The sequence below is a fragment of the Bactrocera dorsalis genome, chromosome 5 (genome assembly GCF_023373825.1).
Source record: "Bactrocera dorsalis isolate Fly_Bdor chromosome 5, ASM2337382v1, whole genome shotgun sequence".
In the NCBI taxonomy this organism is placed as follows: Eukaryota; Metazoa; Arthropoda; class Insecta; order Diptera; family Tephritidae; genus Bactrocera; species Bactrocera dorsalis.
This window is the reverse complement of record NC_064307.1, coordinates 20449975-20464592: the sequence shown is the minus strand read 5'-3', so window position 1 is coordinate 20464592 and position 14618 is coordinate 20449975. Positions and strand designations below refer to the sequence as shown.

The window sequence follows — 14618 nt, the reverse complement described above, 5'->3', positions numbered from 1 at the left end:
AGTTGAGCAAATTGTTGGATGTTATTCTCCAAATGTTTTATTTCGTTGGTTTACGTCGTCGCGAGCACATCATTTTTAATCGTTAAACGCAGTATCCGCAGTGCGCAGCAATATTTTCGAAAACTTCGTGTATATTTTTTTAGAAATATTAACGTAATTTCTGTTTTTATAAATTTGTAATAATTTCTTAAAAAAAAAAATAATAATTTTAACATTTTGAAAAAAACGAAAAAATTATTTCGATTTTTTGATGCCGCAAAGCATCGGTAAAAATCAGTGGCTGACTGCTAACTAAGCCATCATCGTCTCATCATCTATATAAACAATCCTTTCATCTTAGCTATTGTATGCAAATAAGTCTGATGGGAAGCGCCCGAGTGCATTAGTGTGTGAAAAATAATAAAATCAAGATTGGTTGCAGCTGCAAGAATCGATTGCAAGAATTAATGGTTTTTCAAATTCATTTGCTCGCCAACAATTGAAGCAATAAAACCGCCGTTAGCTAAAGCTTGTTGCTAAATGTAATTGTTATTTGGCAATGATTGAGGAATTCTAGTGATTACTAAAGGGTCAAGTTCTATACCTATAGTTGAAAAAATAAAACATTGAAGTGTGAAACTGTTTATAAGAATTGAAATTTTTAAAAGTAATTATTAAAAAAAAAATATTTTAAAAAATATAAAAAAAGTTAAGTGCAAAAGTTCTATAAAACATGTGTTTCAGTCAAAAGAATTTTTACGTATTATTTCTTACTGCAGTTTTAACAGTTACAGCTGCTGTGGATCGGAATCCGAAAGTAAGTGGTATTCGATTTTAGAAAATAGTTTTGATCTTTTTAGACTAAGTAAAGCGAAAAATGTTATTTGTTTTATTTAAAAAGAAATATTATTCTTTTTACCTCGAGTTAAATTTATTTCAATCTAATACCATAACAATACCATAGGATCTATCTATAAATGAATCTATGTAAATTTTTTGGTACGAGAAATCTGTATTATTATAGAAATTTACTACTAGGTTTGACCTTGGTGGAAATTTTGCATATATCTTGAAGCTTTAACGAATTTGATAACTAATCCTCACGAAAAGCAAAATTTATGTTCAAATTAGTTTTTATATCAGTTGTTGGTCGTTGTTATGATCCGATTGTAAAACGACCGGACAGTAATTTTTTTATATGTGGATGAACATTTGCTTATATCTTTATTCATTCATTCATTTTGAAAAAAAAACAAATTTAAATATTAAAATTTAAAAAATTTTAAAATAAACAAATTTTGAATTAAAAATTAAATTTTGAAAATTTACAAAATTTAAAAAATTTGGAATAAAAATTGAATTAAAATTATTGGACTAAAACGAAATTTTTTAAATTTTCAAAACGAAAATAAACAAAATTTTGATAAAAAATTAAATTTTAAAAGTTTTTAAATTTTCAAAATGAAAATAAACAAATTTTGGTTTCAAAACTAAATTTTAATTTTTTTTTTAATTTTCAAATTTTTTAAATTTATTTTTTTATATTCATTTTGGATTAAGAATTATATTATAAAATTAAAAAAAAAGAAAATAAACAAATTTTGGAATAAAAATTAAATTAAAACTTTTTTTTTCAAAATTTCAAAGTTTTTAAATTTTTAAAGTTTAATTAATAAACAAATTTTATATTAAAAATTTAATTTTCCAATTAAAAAAAGTTGTAATTTTCAAAATTTCAACATTTTTAAATTTAAAAAATTTAATTTTTAGTTCAAAACTTGTTTATTTTCGTTTTGAAAATTCAATTTTTAATCCAAAATTTGTTAATTTTCGCTTTCGAAATTTAAAAAAATTGAAAATTAAATTTTTAACTGCAAAATCGGAATTAAAAATTGGGTTTTTTTTAAATACCATATAAAAATATTATAAAAATAATTTAAAATATTGCAGCAACAAATAAAAAAATATTTTTTAAATTTTACTAAAACATTACGAAGAGATAATTTTGATACAACAATTCAATCATATGTTGATTGTCTATAAATTAAACTCCGTAAAATATGAAGAAGAATAACTGAATAACCTCTGGTTATTGAATTAAAACTCTAAACCATACCTATTTTAATATTTCTGTTGCGGGGTCTGTGGTTGTGAAATTCATAATTAGTTCTTAATGTCAATAATTTTTTTTTTAAGAATTGTATCTCAAAGACCTGTGTAAAATTTCATAAAGATCGGTTGGGTAGTTCTCGAGAAATCTTGCCAAACAACTTCAAAAACACAGTTTCGAGAAAAACTCGTTTAAAGCAAGCCTCCAGCGCCCAAGTTCTCAAGTATCACCGAAACTATTACTCGAATCAACTTGAAAATTTAGGAGAATATTCTTGAGGTATTGTAGAATTTAAATGACAATAAAAAATAATACATTTTTTAAACCCGTAAACCCATGTAACTCCTTAACAACTGTTTAGAAGATTGGAAAAAACGAAGAACTTGAGCCGTACTTCTTCTGTGGTGATCATGACCGACATTACTGTGAATGGGAATCGCTACCGCTCAATGATAACCGAATATTTTTGGCACGAATTGTATAATATGAACTTAGACAATATGTGGTTCCAACAGGACGGCACCACAAGTCACACAGCGAATGTCATAATCGATTACCTCGGTCGTGCGATTTGACGCCGTTAGATTATTTTTTGCGGGGCAACGTCAAGTCTATGGCCAACAACAAGCCTTTTGTTCCGCTTTCATTGAAACCCCCTTATATAGGGCAAAAATATATTATATGGACGTTATCATATCATAATTTGTAGTATATTTCATTTTGCCCATGAGATATAAAAAGTAAAAGAACATAATACAATATCTCATACATACATACTCGTATTTAGTCACTTTTTGGTATAACTAATTGTCTATAAAGAAGCTTTTATATGGACCAGTTTCAACATAAATTATGCAATATTGCACTGATCCAACATTTAATGGAAGTTTTAAATTAATTTAACATGCAACCAGCGATGATGTCATTACAAAGTCATCAAATAAAAAATTTTAAAAACGTTTTGATAAGTGACAGCGAGAAATCATAACTGACGCTGCCATTAAAAGTGACAAAATACATTAAAATTAAATAAAAACTGTCATGCCAAAATTATTGCATCATCTAAAGCTGAGCAGAGGTTTTAGACACTAATAAAACTTTAAGCTTTTATTAAATATGACATTGCAATAAAATATGATTCTTAATTTTCCACCAATTATTAGCAATATGACTTCTATGTCTTGCTATAAAATATTTTATGATTTTTTAATTCAATTTTTTTTTACACCAAATATGTTTGAATAATATTATATAATATGGTATAAATAATATACATGTATAATAAAAATATATTATATGCGATATTAAATTATAATGTATATATTTTTCTTTTTTCAGAAGCGACAAATATATCGTGAACAAGTCTTGCCACATGCGGGTGGCAAAATTCCCGACACAGCCTTCGAAACCGATCGGCTATTTTTGAATCGACTGCAATCTAACGGTATCTCTGTACCAGATGGAGTAGTGACTGAACAGCGAAATCCGCAAGTAAGTGTACAGAATAAAAAACTTCATACTGCTTAGAAAAAATGTTGTGCACTAAGAACTACTCATAAGAAAATTATGAGTATCTGAAACCTACTTGTATATCCTGTACAGTGTTTGCCACGAAGTTTGTAACATCCGGAAGGAATTGACTTAAACTTTATAAATTATAAAAGTTAACCCATTTCAAGGTTCCCTACTTTTTTTTTAAGTATAAACAGAGAAACTTCAAATTAAATGGAGAATGTATATTATCATTCGAAAAAAACATTCTTTTGCATTTATTTCTTGAAGTTTATCTTTTTCAAATGTTGGCCGCAGCTCCGTCTCAGATGGTTCACCCGTTGAGCCCAATTATATAGTATATGACTCGTTCGAGCATTTCGGCTGGTAACTGGCGAATAACATGCTTGTTTTGCTCCAAGGTGTGAATCGAAGCGGGATTGTCAGCATAGATTTTTGACATTACATATCGCCACAGGAAAAAGTCTAACGGCGTGATACCACACGATCTTGGTGGCCAATCGACAGACCCAAAAAATGTGATATTAATACTGTGTGAAGTGGCGCCGTTTTGTTGAAGCCAAATGTCGCTGAGATCACGAGCTTCAGTTTCAGCCATCGAATAGACGGTTATCATGACGCTATAACGGTGGCCATTCACGGTTACATTCTCACCGACATCATTTTTGAAGAAATATGGACCGATGATTCCACTGGTCCACAAAACACACCAAGCCGCTGTTTTTTCTGTAGGAAATGGCAGCTCTTGAATTTCTTCAGGTTGCTATTCGTCCTAAATGCGGCAATTTTAGATGTTTACATACCCATTGAGACAAAATTGGCCTCAGCGCTGAATAAAATTTGGCTCAAAAGCGTCGGATCTACTTGGAACATTTCGGGTTCTTGATAAAGCAAAGCAATGTTCTTTGGGAGGTCAAGCGGCTTCAGTTCTGGTATAAGCTGTATTTTGTATGCTTTCAATTTAAGATCTTGACTTAAAATGCGCCAAAGTCGTTCCATACGTCAGTCCGAGTTGCTGCGATGGGCGTCGAATCGACTCTCCACGGTCTTCGTGTACACTCTCAGCTACGGTTGCTATATTTTCTTCACTGCGCGCTGGACGTGGTCTATTCGGTCGAATATTATCCAATAATGAATGTTGGGTCTCAAGATGGGTGATGGTGTTGCGAATAGTACGCTCAGTAGGCCGATTATGTTGACCATAAGTTGAGCGAAGCGTGAGGATGAAAAAAATTCTTTACAGAACGCGAATTTTCTAATAAAGTTGAACGATTTGTGGACGATGTTCAGGTGTAAGTCTTTCCACGATTAAATACATATAAACAATACTGAAACAAAAATAACACGAGAGCTTGACACAACTCATGCGTGATCTGTCAAAAAAATGTTATTAAAAAAAGTTGGACAAAAGTGCGTTCACATTTTTACGAGGCAGGCGTGTTCAGAAGGCTGAGACTCATGTTCTAAACAATAGTTTTAGGATAAAATTTATATTTATACTGTCGAAATATATCTTAATAAGTGGTAATGAGCTTAAAGCTCTATCTGTTTACTGGTAGTAGAAAAAAATCCGTTCCAATGGATGACCTCCTTGAGGCATTGATTAGCCATAGAACTGCGGTTGTCAAATCCTATGAGCTGACAGAATTAAAAATAAAGGTCGAATGATAGTTTTTATTTCTCTGACCGGAACCACTAACGGAATTATTCCTGCTAAAAATTTTTAAAATATATCTAAACAATCTAATTTATTATAATCTCATTTACTCTAGGTCTATCAATACCACGACAAAAGTCCCAGAGTGCTCTTTCAAATAGCGCTCAGCTCGGATGGTCGTTACACGCCCGTCGAAGGCAAATACCATCACCAGAATGCACCTGCGATTGAGACCACCTACCTCTATCCACAAATACACGGACACCTAACTGATGTAACCCCCGCGAAGAGCGCCTATCCGACATACCGACAACTGCAGTTACACAATTCACAACTCAATCAAGTGAAACTGCAGCCAAAGAAGAAGAGTACATTTTTATTTCTTCATACATTCATTCACAAATACTTTATTACCGACACTAAACATTTTCAGCACAATATCTCGATATAACACCGAGTCTGCACAAAGGCCATGGCAATGCGTATCGGACCCAAACATACCAGAATTTCAACATTATCAACGCGCCAATAGTGCCCGCAAGCGGAGCAGCGGCAGCGACGGCAACGGTGTCGTCGGGGAGCGCCAACAAATTTGACTACTTAGTACCGAATGTGGATAGCTCAGCACATGTGAGTTATTATCGCCGTAGGCTCATTAACAGTGGATGTGTGTAATTGAAAGTGTTTCTTTTTTCGCTTTTATTTCAGCTATTCAACGATTTTGATGAGCTCTTTAACCACTTCAATTTGCACGAAGACAGTGCGGCCGTTTACAGCGGAGGTGCGAGCTTCGGCTTGAAACATAAAATTTAAGATATTTCACAAAACTGCAACATTAATCATAAATATGTATGTACATATATGTATATGTGTTAGGGTGGTTCTTAAATATTTGTGGAAATTATTTGTATTCTGATGGAGTTCTATACAGTCACAAAAGTTATAAGAAAAAATTGGAAACGATCGGGTTAAGGGCCTGACGTTTTAAAAAGTCAAAAAAGTCCTTTTTTCTACTTGGAAAATTTCATCTTGAAAATATATATTTTTTCTTAAAATGATACCTAAATCGATCCATTAATTTTCTGTCGAATATCGAAGGCTTAAAATTTGGTCTAAGTTGAGGTTGGTGAGGGTAATCTGTAGTATCTGAAGTGAGCTGTGAAACCAAATGAAATCTTTTATTATACGCGTGGAGATTTTAGGCATTATTTTTAAACAAAAAATATTTTTTAAATATTTAAGTTTCAATATCGTTTAAGAGTCTAAAATTTTCACCTCTCCCTCCGAATCGTTTTTTCTATCATCAGTCCCTTCTAAAACAAATATATTTATGTCTCTTTGATCATAATACCACTATCATAGTATTTGAGTTTCGTGACATCTGTAATATAATATTTTCCATGATTTTTAAAGATCACCCTAATACTTGTATATGTCTATATACCATATGTATATATAATATGTACATATGCCTGTAAAATATGCCACTGCATTTTGTCTACATTGCAACTGATGCCCAACTAACAGTCCCATAAATATACATAAGTGAAAACATTTATCACACTCGAATATTGCAATTAAAATTCCATTTGTAATTTTATGTTTCCAGTTAAATTTAATAAATTAATTATTGAGTAAAATTTGCAAAGTCTGGTTATAAACAAAAGCAATTTTTCATGAGAGATGAGTACACGAAAATATGAAAAGATTTATTACTTTAACTGAGACTATTAACTCTAAATAGCCTTCAACTACCAGTGTGTCTTGATAAATAAGTAACTTTTTCAATTTGTTTCAGTTTCTAGTTCAATTTCGTTAATCCTGCCTTTTCTAATAACACATTTATACCAATATACAAGGATAGTGGAGAATTTTCGAATAAAGTTTTGTGGCTTTTGTTTTAAGGGGTTAGATAGTCTATGGTAAAGTCTTCAAACAAGGACTCACTTTGAAAATTTATTCTGCCTGTAAGGATAATGGAATCGAACTTCGCTTTTTCGGGTTTTAAAATCTTGCTTTATTAAATATTTAATACAAAATAGTGGATATTGAGCCAATCTTTGAAATCGACGGTGATTTTTTAAGATGGAAATATATAAGCTTAATTTGCATGAGTCTGGCTAGTGAAGTGCATACCATTTATTTTAACTTAAATAGGGGACTTGTAAAAAAATCACTTTTCAGGAGGAAATCGATCATAAATAATAATAAAACAAAGAAAAGTTAAATAATTTGCCAGATAATATTACTGCAAATCTACGATTAAAATATTTATGGATACGTATAGTACTAAGGTAGCCTTTTATATTTTGGGATTAGAGATCAAAAACAAATTTTAGTCATTCAAAATCGCTTAATTGTTTTTCAAAATTTCCCCAATAAGATCACTTTCGAATCCGTTTGAATTAATTGTCGAAGCACTTTTGCCACACAGGTTGAGGTGTCACCAAAATCGCACCAACCACCTTGGTTTATTTTTTTATGAACGGAAATAAAAGGAAGTCATTCGATGCCAAGTCAGGAATTTACGGTGCTCTACGCAGAAAATCGATGGTTTACTATACATTGTAACAAAAAAAATGTCCTGAAATTGTAATTAAATTCCTCAGATAAATTAAAATTTGAAAGGAATTTGAAAATTTTGTTGAGTTGGTAAGACTGTCCTTAATTACCATGCCAAATATGAGCGCGATCTGTCAGCCAGCGTGTTTACAGCAGCTGCTTAAGTCGGTGGAACAAATTTCTTGTGTGGAATCGTTACGAATGTTGGAAGTGGTACAAAGCCTTCAAAGATGGTCCAGATAGATTATAGATTTTTATATGGGAAATACGAAGAGCCTTGTCAGTATAAACGTGAACTAGTGCCTGAGTTTTGGTGATATCGATATGAAATTTTTCATCCGCCCTTTGCTTCCCATCTCATTTGGCGGAACGGCCACTACAACATGCAGCTGGGAAACAAACTGTACGTTCAAAATCAAGATAAAGATCTTCATCAAATATATTTTTTCTTATTAAGTAACCTTAATTCGATTTGAACGTTGTTTATATCAAAAAACGTTGGTATACTATTATATTTTCCAGATTTACATATAAAAAATATACCTGTGATAGGCGAAAAATTTGAGGATAAGAATCTGAACAGCCACGCAATCAAAAGCAAGAGAAACGGTTGTCATATTCAAAGGATCCAGAAGACGTTGAAATATAATATTGCATGTCAGAAATACTACTTGAGCACTTTTGGATTGTGACCGATGACGAAAAAATGAACAAATTGGGACAACCCAAACACAAACAAATAAAGAAGGGCTAAGTGCAGCCGAACATACCATACTCTTGCAATTTGCGAAGATCAAAGGCAATGAGATGGTTTAAAGTCCTCATATTACTTAGTTACTTGTCGGTTAGAGCAAGTTTTCACTCTATTTGATCCATTTTATGCAAAAAGATACCCTGTTATTATAAAATCTCTTTCAATTTCTTAATGATAATATAAAGGCAACCGGCAGTTCGAAAATCTTTTTTAACCATTTTGAGAGATGAGCATTTTATTGTCAGAAAAAAGTTTTCTCTGAGTTTCTATAATATATCTTACAGATTGACCCATATTTTGAATAACAAGTTTGCGATGGGAACTAAGGTAAACACATAATGGGTACTTGGGGCTTGAACAGTTTTAGATTTGATAAGCTTTGCGGTCATTTCATTTCATCCATTTTTGCGGTCTAAGAGATACATATGTTCGGTCGAATTTGGCTATTGTTGCTTAAGCGGTTATGGGATAGGTACATTAAACTTCTTGGAAGGCGACGCTCATTTTTCAAAAAAGTTTACCCACCAGGTGAAAAAATCCAGATATTGTTGAAAGACTTGTTAATGACTACATATTTGAAGAACAGCGCTTTGGAAGTTTTATGTTACCCGTCCTATAGAGCCAACCCTGCCTCTTCGGACTACCATTTGTTCCGGTCGATGCGGAACGCCCTTACTGGTATACGGTTCACATCAAAACAGGGTATTAAAAAATGGCTTGATTCACTCTTGGCCGCCAACACGACGCTGTTCTTTTGTTATGCAACCCAAAAATCGCTAAAAAGGTCCGATGATCTTCATCTTTGTCATTTAAAGAATAGCGTTGTACATGTTTTGTACATGTTAAATAAACGTAACGTTTTTGAAAATATATAATAAACAATTTCGAAATGCAACGCTTTTAAGTAAATTTAAACGCATACTGCATACTTGTAGGCGCACAATCAAGCAATTATTTGTGCTGCGATATTTTACGTATTTATGCTTATAGTTGGGAAAACAGTTAAGCATGGATACATACATTTATGGTATATACATATATGGTATATTGATACTTATGTGTGAGTATCTGCATTTATGAAATTTATATTTGAAAACTTTAAAAATAAGTTTGCAGCAACAAATGAAGCTTTTGAGCCACACATACACACACTCAAATACTTTACTGCATATCTAACGGATTTGCACTGAAAAAAAACCACAAAACTTTTAAACTTTATTTGGTAAGTTCAGCTCCAGTTGGTGGCACAACCGTTGGAGTTTAAAAGATCGGCGATCAGTTTCAATTGTAAGCTGCGCGAAGACGGTGTGAAATTCAAAACTCGGTTCATTCAGCCTCAAATACGATCACACTAATATTGGTTGCTTTATAAAGTTATTGAAAAACAGAGTTGTAATTAAAAAATGAATGGGCAACGTGTGACATTGTGCTGCAGCTTATTGCTTGCATGCGCTTACCTTGCGGCATCGATAGCGGTGGAAGTGCAGGTGAGTGATATAAAAATCTCTGAAAAATAAAAATAAAAAACAGCAGCTTCCAGTTTTTAAGTACCGTTATTTAATTTAACCAGTTTACACTTTGCCTTTGCGGTTAATCCAACCAACAATAGCTCACAACTGCAGGCATAGTTTTAGCTAATAAAGTACATATTCGCAAGTTTATAGATACTATATAGATTTGCTGTAATTGTAACGGCAAGTCTGATGCCCAGCAAGTAAAAAAGGCATTCACTTTTGACCCAAAAGCAAATTAAACGCTTATTAAAACAAGCGACCAAGTCAAAGTGGAGCAATGCATATTGCAAAAAAACAACAACTTTTTTGAATACTTCGTTGATATGTGCCTAATAGTTGCAATGATTTGTAAATTATGTGTCGAAAAAAATGATATTTGTGCAGTGCCGCGGAACCGGTCTGCATATTCAATTGCGCATGCCTGGCCAAGTGACCACCAAACGGTGAATGGAGCAGTTGAATGCTCCACATATCGATTTACTAATATCGGTGGGGCCGCACGTTTGAGCTCTTTCTTTTGCAAAACGCTTATGCAACCACTATGAGAATATGGTATGTGAATTTCTCTGCGCTAAGCGTTAGTTGAAAGCGAAAGTGCAGCATTAAGAGTGATTGTATGGTAATTGGAATAATCGGACAAAGTAGTTTGCGCAAAAGAATCGCGTTCGATTGGGAAAATATTATGAGCAATTAGTGAAAATGTTAAATTTCAAATAAATTAGAAAGATGTTAACGTTAAATGAACTGTTTTTCACATTTTTTCTAAGCTTTCGAACTACTTTTGTTTAGCTGATGATATTTCTTTTTGTAGTTGAATATAATTTTGGAGCTTTATAGATTACCCAAAGCATCTTGTTTCTAATGAAAAGCTTGTTTCCGTCAAAAATATTTTAAAATTCGATTATAGTGATCTTCTATTCACACCATAATTTTATATATTCTTCTAATCATACCATATGTTTAAACAGATCTGGCGTTTGCTTCAAAATATTTACTTGTCACTGCACTGAGGTTATAATAAATTTCTTATTTCTCACAAAAAAAGGGAATACTACAATATAAAAACAACAAAAAGCGTAACGTCCGCTGCACCGATACTATAACCATTCACAGCTGCATTTCTTATAGTATCAGAGGGTATACATAGAAAGATCCCTATCTTGATTTTGATCGATCCGTTTGTATGGCAGCTATATCCTATTGTGGTCCGATCTAAAAATTCGAAGATTGTTCGGTCCATTTCTAGGGTAGCCTTGTATGTGTATGCTATAGTGATCCGATATGAGCAATTTGTGCGGAGATTGGAGTATTGTTTTGATAAATGATCCATTTCGAATTTAGTGAAGTTGTAATATTGTACTGTAATGAAGACTCGCTTGTAAAGGCGTGACATTTCTGAGAAAAATAGATTAAAACTGGAGAAAAAGTATTCCAGCAGGATGTTTTAAAAGGCGATGTAAAACAGTTAAGCAATACTCGCTTTTTTGAAGAGCAATAGATCTTCCAGTAAGATTCCGCTCCAGTACACACCACCAAAACTAAAATTATTATTTCTGGTTTTATAGCTTGAAGTTTATATTTGAATCCATCGGAATACAAATTGCGCTGGAGAACAGAGCACGTCGAATACCGAACCGAAATTTGAAAATTCTCAAAAAATCTTTGGTCCGAGCAGCGTTGTCAATTAAAATAGAAACTGTGAGTGCTGCTATTGATCAATGGTCGAATCACTTGAGGGATTGTGTGAAAGCAAAAGGTGAAAATCGCGAATAAAATTTTGTACACCGCTCATTTAATATATTTAGCACGAAATAAAATTAACTTTATTATAAAATACTCGTATATCATAATTTATTTTCAAAAAGGCCTGAACTTGTAACAGAACTTATGGCAAGTCTAATTAGATTACAAGTCAAATAACTGTATTCAATATTTACTACTCAACAATGAAATCTGTCTTCGAGAAAATCATACATTTGTGTAATTGTAAAAAAAAAATCTTTGGTTTTATACTGGTTCTAAAAGTTTTCTATTATTTCCCACATTTGTGCTCGAAATTCCCCAAAGTAAATGCAAAAAATAGTTATTAAAAATTAAAGAAAAAATAAATTATATTTAAAATATTTGTAGACCTTTGGCCACCTTTACCATCCACCAACCGAAGAGCGTCGCCGAGAAGAAAAACAAGATCTCTCAAAAATACCCGGTGTACCGGGCGTTGATTATCCGATTTATCACAAAGTGCCGCCAACGAATTTCCATTGTGCCAATGTGCCAGCTGTGCCGGGAATGTATGCAAATGTTGAGACCGGCTGTCAGGCCTATCATGTTTGTCACGACGGACGCGAGGGCCATCAAGGCGCAGAATTTCTCTGCACTAACGGTACTATTTTCAATCAAAAGGAGTTTGCATGCGATTGGTGGTACAATGTTAAATGCGAAGAGGCGGTCAATTACTATCAGTAAGTATTTTCTTAATGATTTTATATTTGTTTAAAATTTTAATTAATTACATATTATTTATAATTTTTAGTAATAGATATTAAAAAAAATTATATATTACTTATTTGTTATTATATTTCTTTATCTCATTTTTTAATTCTATTAATTAAATTTCAGCTTGAATTCAGATCCAGAACACAATCCTTACTTCCAAAAGAAAAAGGAACCAGAAGTGGAACAAAATGAACACGAGGGCTTCTATATTCACGCATAATTTGTACAAAAAACACTTCATCTCATCAAATTTCATAAAATTATTATACTTAGTTATTTTGGTTTCCATGCTGTCAACTATTTTCATTAAAAATTACTGTTTATTGGACAAATGATTTGGGTTTTTTTAATTATTTAGTAGCTATAGGCGAATTATTAGCTATACTTCCAATTTACTTCAAAATTTATGATTTTTATTAAAAAAGCTAAAATTTGATAAAAAATTTCGCCGAAATTTATCTATAATTTCCAATAAATAATGAAGAAATTTAAAATTAATTAAAAAAAATCATAATTTTTTAATAACCATTTTTTCCAAGTAAAATTTATTTTTAATTAATATAAATTTATTTAAAATAAAATTCATCCAATTTTTGATAAAAATTTTTTCAAACAAAATTTCCTTTTTAATAATTTCAAAAATTTAATTTTTTTATCAAATAATCTGGGCTATCTACTCGTACCACAGGTGTACTTAGTTCTTTCGCAGAGCTCTTTCCTGCATTAGCCTTCGGCAGCGCTTCAAAAATAAAAAACCTTGACTGATATAACATCGGCATATTCTTTTTACAAATAATGTAGCCCACAAGAATCTTCTTTTTAACTGTTTAAAGAACTTTTGTTTCAATTTAAATCTTAAAAAAAAAAAATATTTAAAAAAATAATACAATTTTTTCGAGAATTTTTAATTTACTCTTCTTCATCTTTCTAATGCCTGAAAGCACCTCTGTGGGTAGCCTAATCGGAAGTATAGCCGTATAATGTTATTTTAAAAGGATTTATTGCGAATTAAAAGAATTTAGTTTTGAATATATACCTGTTTGCTCACAAATTTAGATATATAAAATGGATCACATGTCAAAATAAATAAAAATAGTTTTAAGATTATCATTAAAGCACTGTCTGCACATGTTCTTTTAAATACAATTAAAGTAAAAATAGAAAAAATATTAACAATCTAATTCTCGCTTTATCCATTGTGCTCTAAATATTTTTGTTAAAAAAAGTGTCACAATTTCTGCTTGGAAGCCACCTGCATGTAATTTCAGCCTACTTCGTAAAGTTTTCGGCACATTTGGCTGTCATTTGCATATATTGCATATAAATATACATACATACACACACTTATGCAGTCAAACGAGCAGCTGTCGCAGGCGATGTGCACTTGCAAATTCTAATTGGATATTTTGTTATTTACTTAGAAAGCACTCACCTGAAATTATGCACAATTTGTTGTCCATATCCCAATTGAATATATAACATTTTGTTAAAAACTATTTACTATATTTTTGACACACTTTTTTTACAATTCACACAACGCTTTTCACACGAACTCTCAGCCGCCAGCAATATTGCTAAGCACACACATATACATATTAACGCCCGCACACATTTTCGACTTATTTTACGTAGAATTTACTCCCGACTAACGACACATTTGAAAAAATACCGCACTAATTAACACTTTTAAAAGAAATTAACTATTTTTAACAAACTACTGCTTGAAGTTCTTCACACGCGCCAACGGAAACTGACAGCAGCAATTGGACGCCAACTGAAGTGAGTTATGAGCAGGGCTGCATTCGCTTTAAAACATTTTAAGAAGAAAAGTTGAATATTTTTTTCAATTTAAAATTAATTTTTGACCTATCTTCATAGATTTTATAATGAATTATTATTTTTGCTAATAATATTCTCGGAAAATATTGCATTTTTCGTAAAGTAATACACTCTGGAAAAAATATCACCATTTGAAAGACGAACAGATGGCTACTGAGCTAATACATTACGCGACTACAACTCTGCTATTTCACT

General features: G+C 31.9%; 1 protein-coding gene across 1 annotated transcript; it reads left to right on the top strand.

Moving 5' to 3' along the window:
* Positions 1-209: 209 nt before the first annotated feature.
* LOC105230120 (uncharacterized) lies at positions 210-12914 on the top strand. The gene is made up of 8 exons (XM_049457790.1): positions 210-796; positions 3428-3580; positions 5374-5626; positions 5692-5888; positions 5967-6039; positions 9976-10061; positions 12219-12550; positions 12708-12914. Exons 1-8 carry the CDS (start codon positions 713-715, stop codon positions 12802-12804), a joined length of 1275 nt encoding a protein of 424 aa, XP_049313747.1. The 5' UTR covers positions 210-712; the 3' UTR covers positions 12805-12914.
* Positions 12915-14618: the final 1704 nt, after the last annotated feature.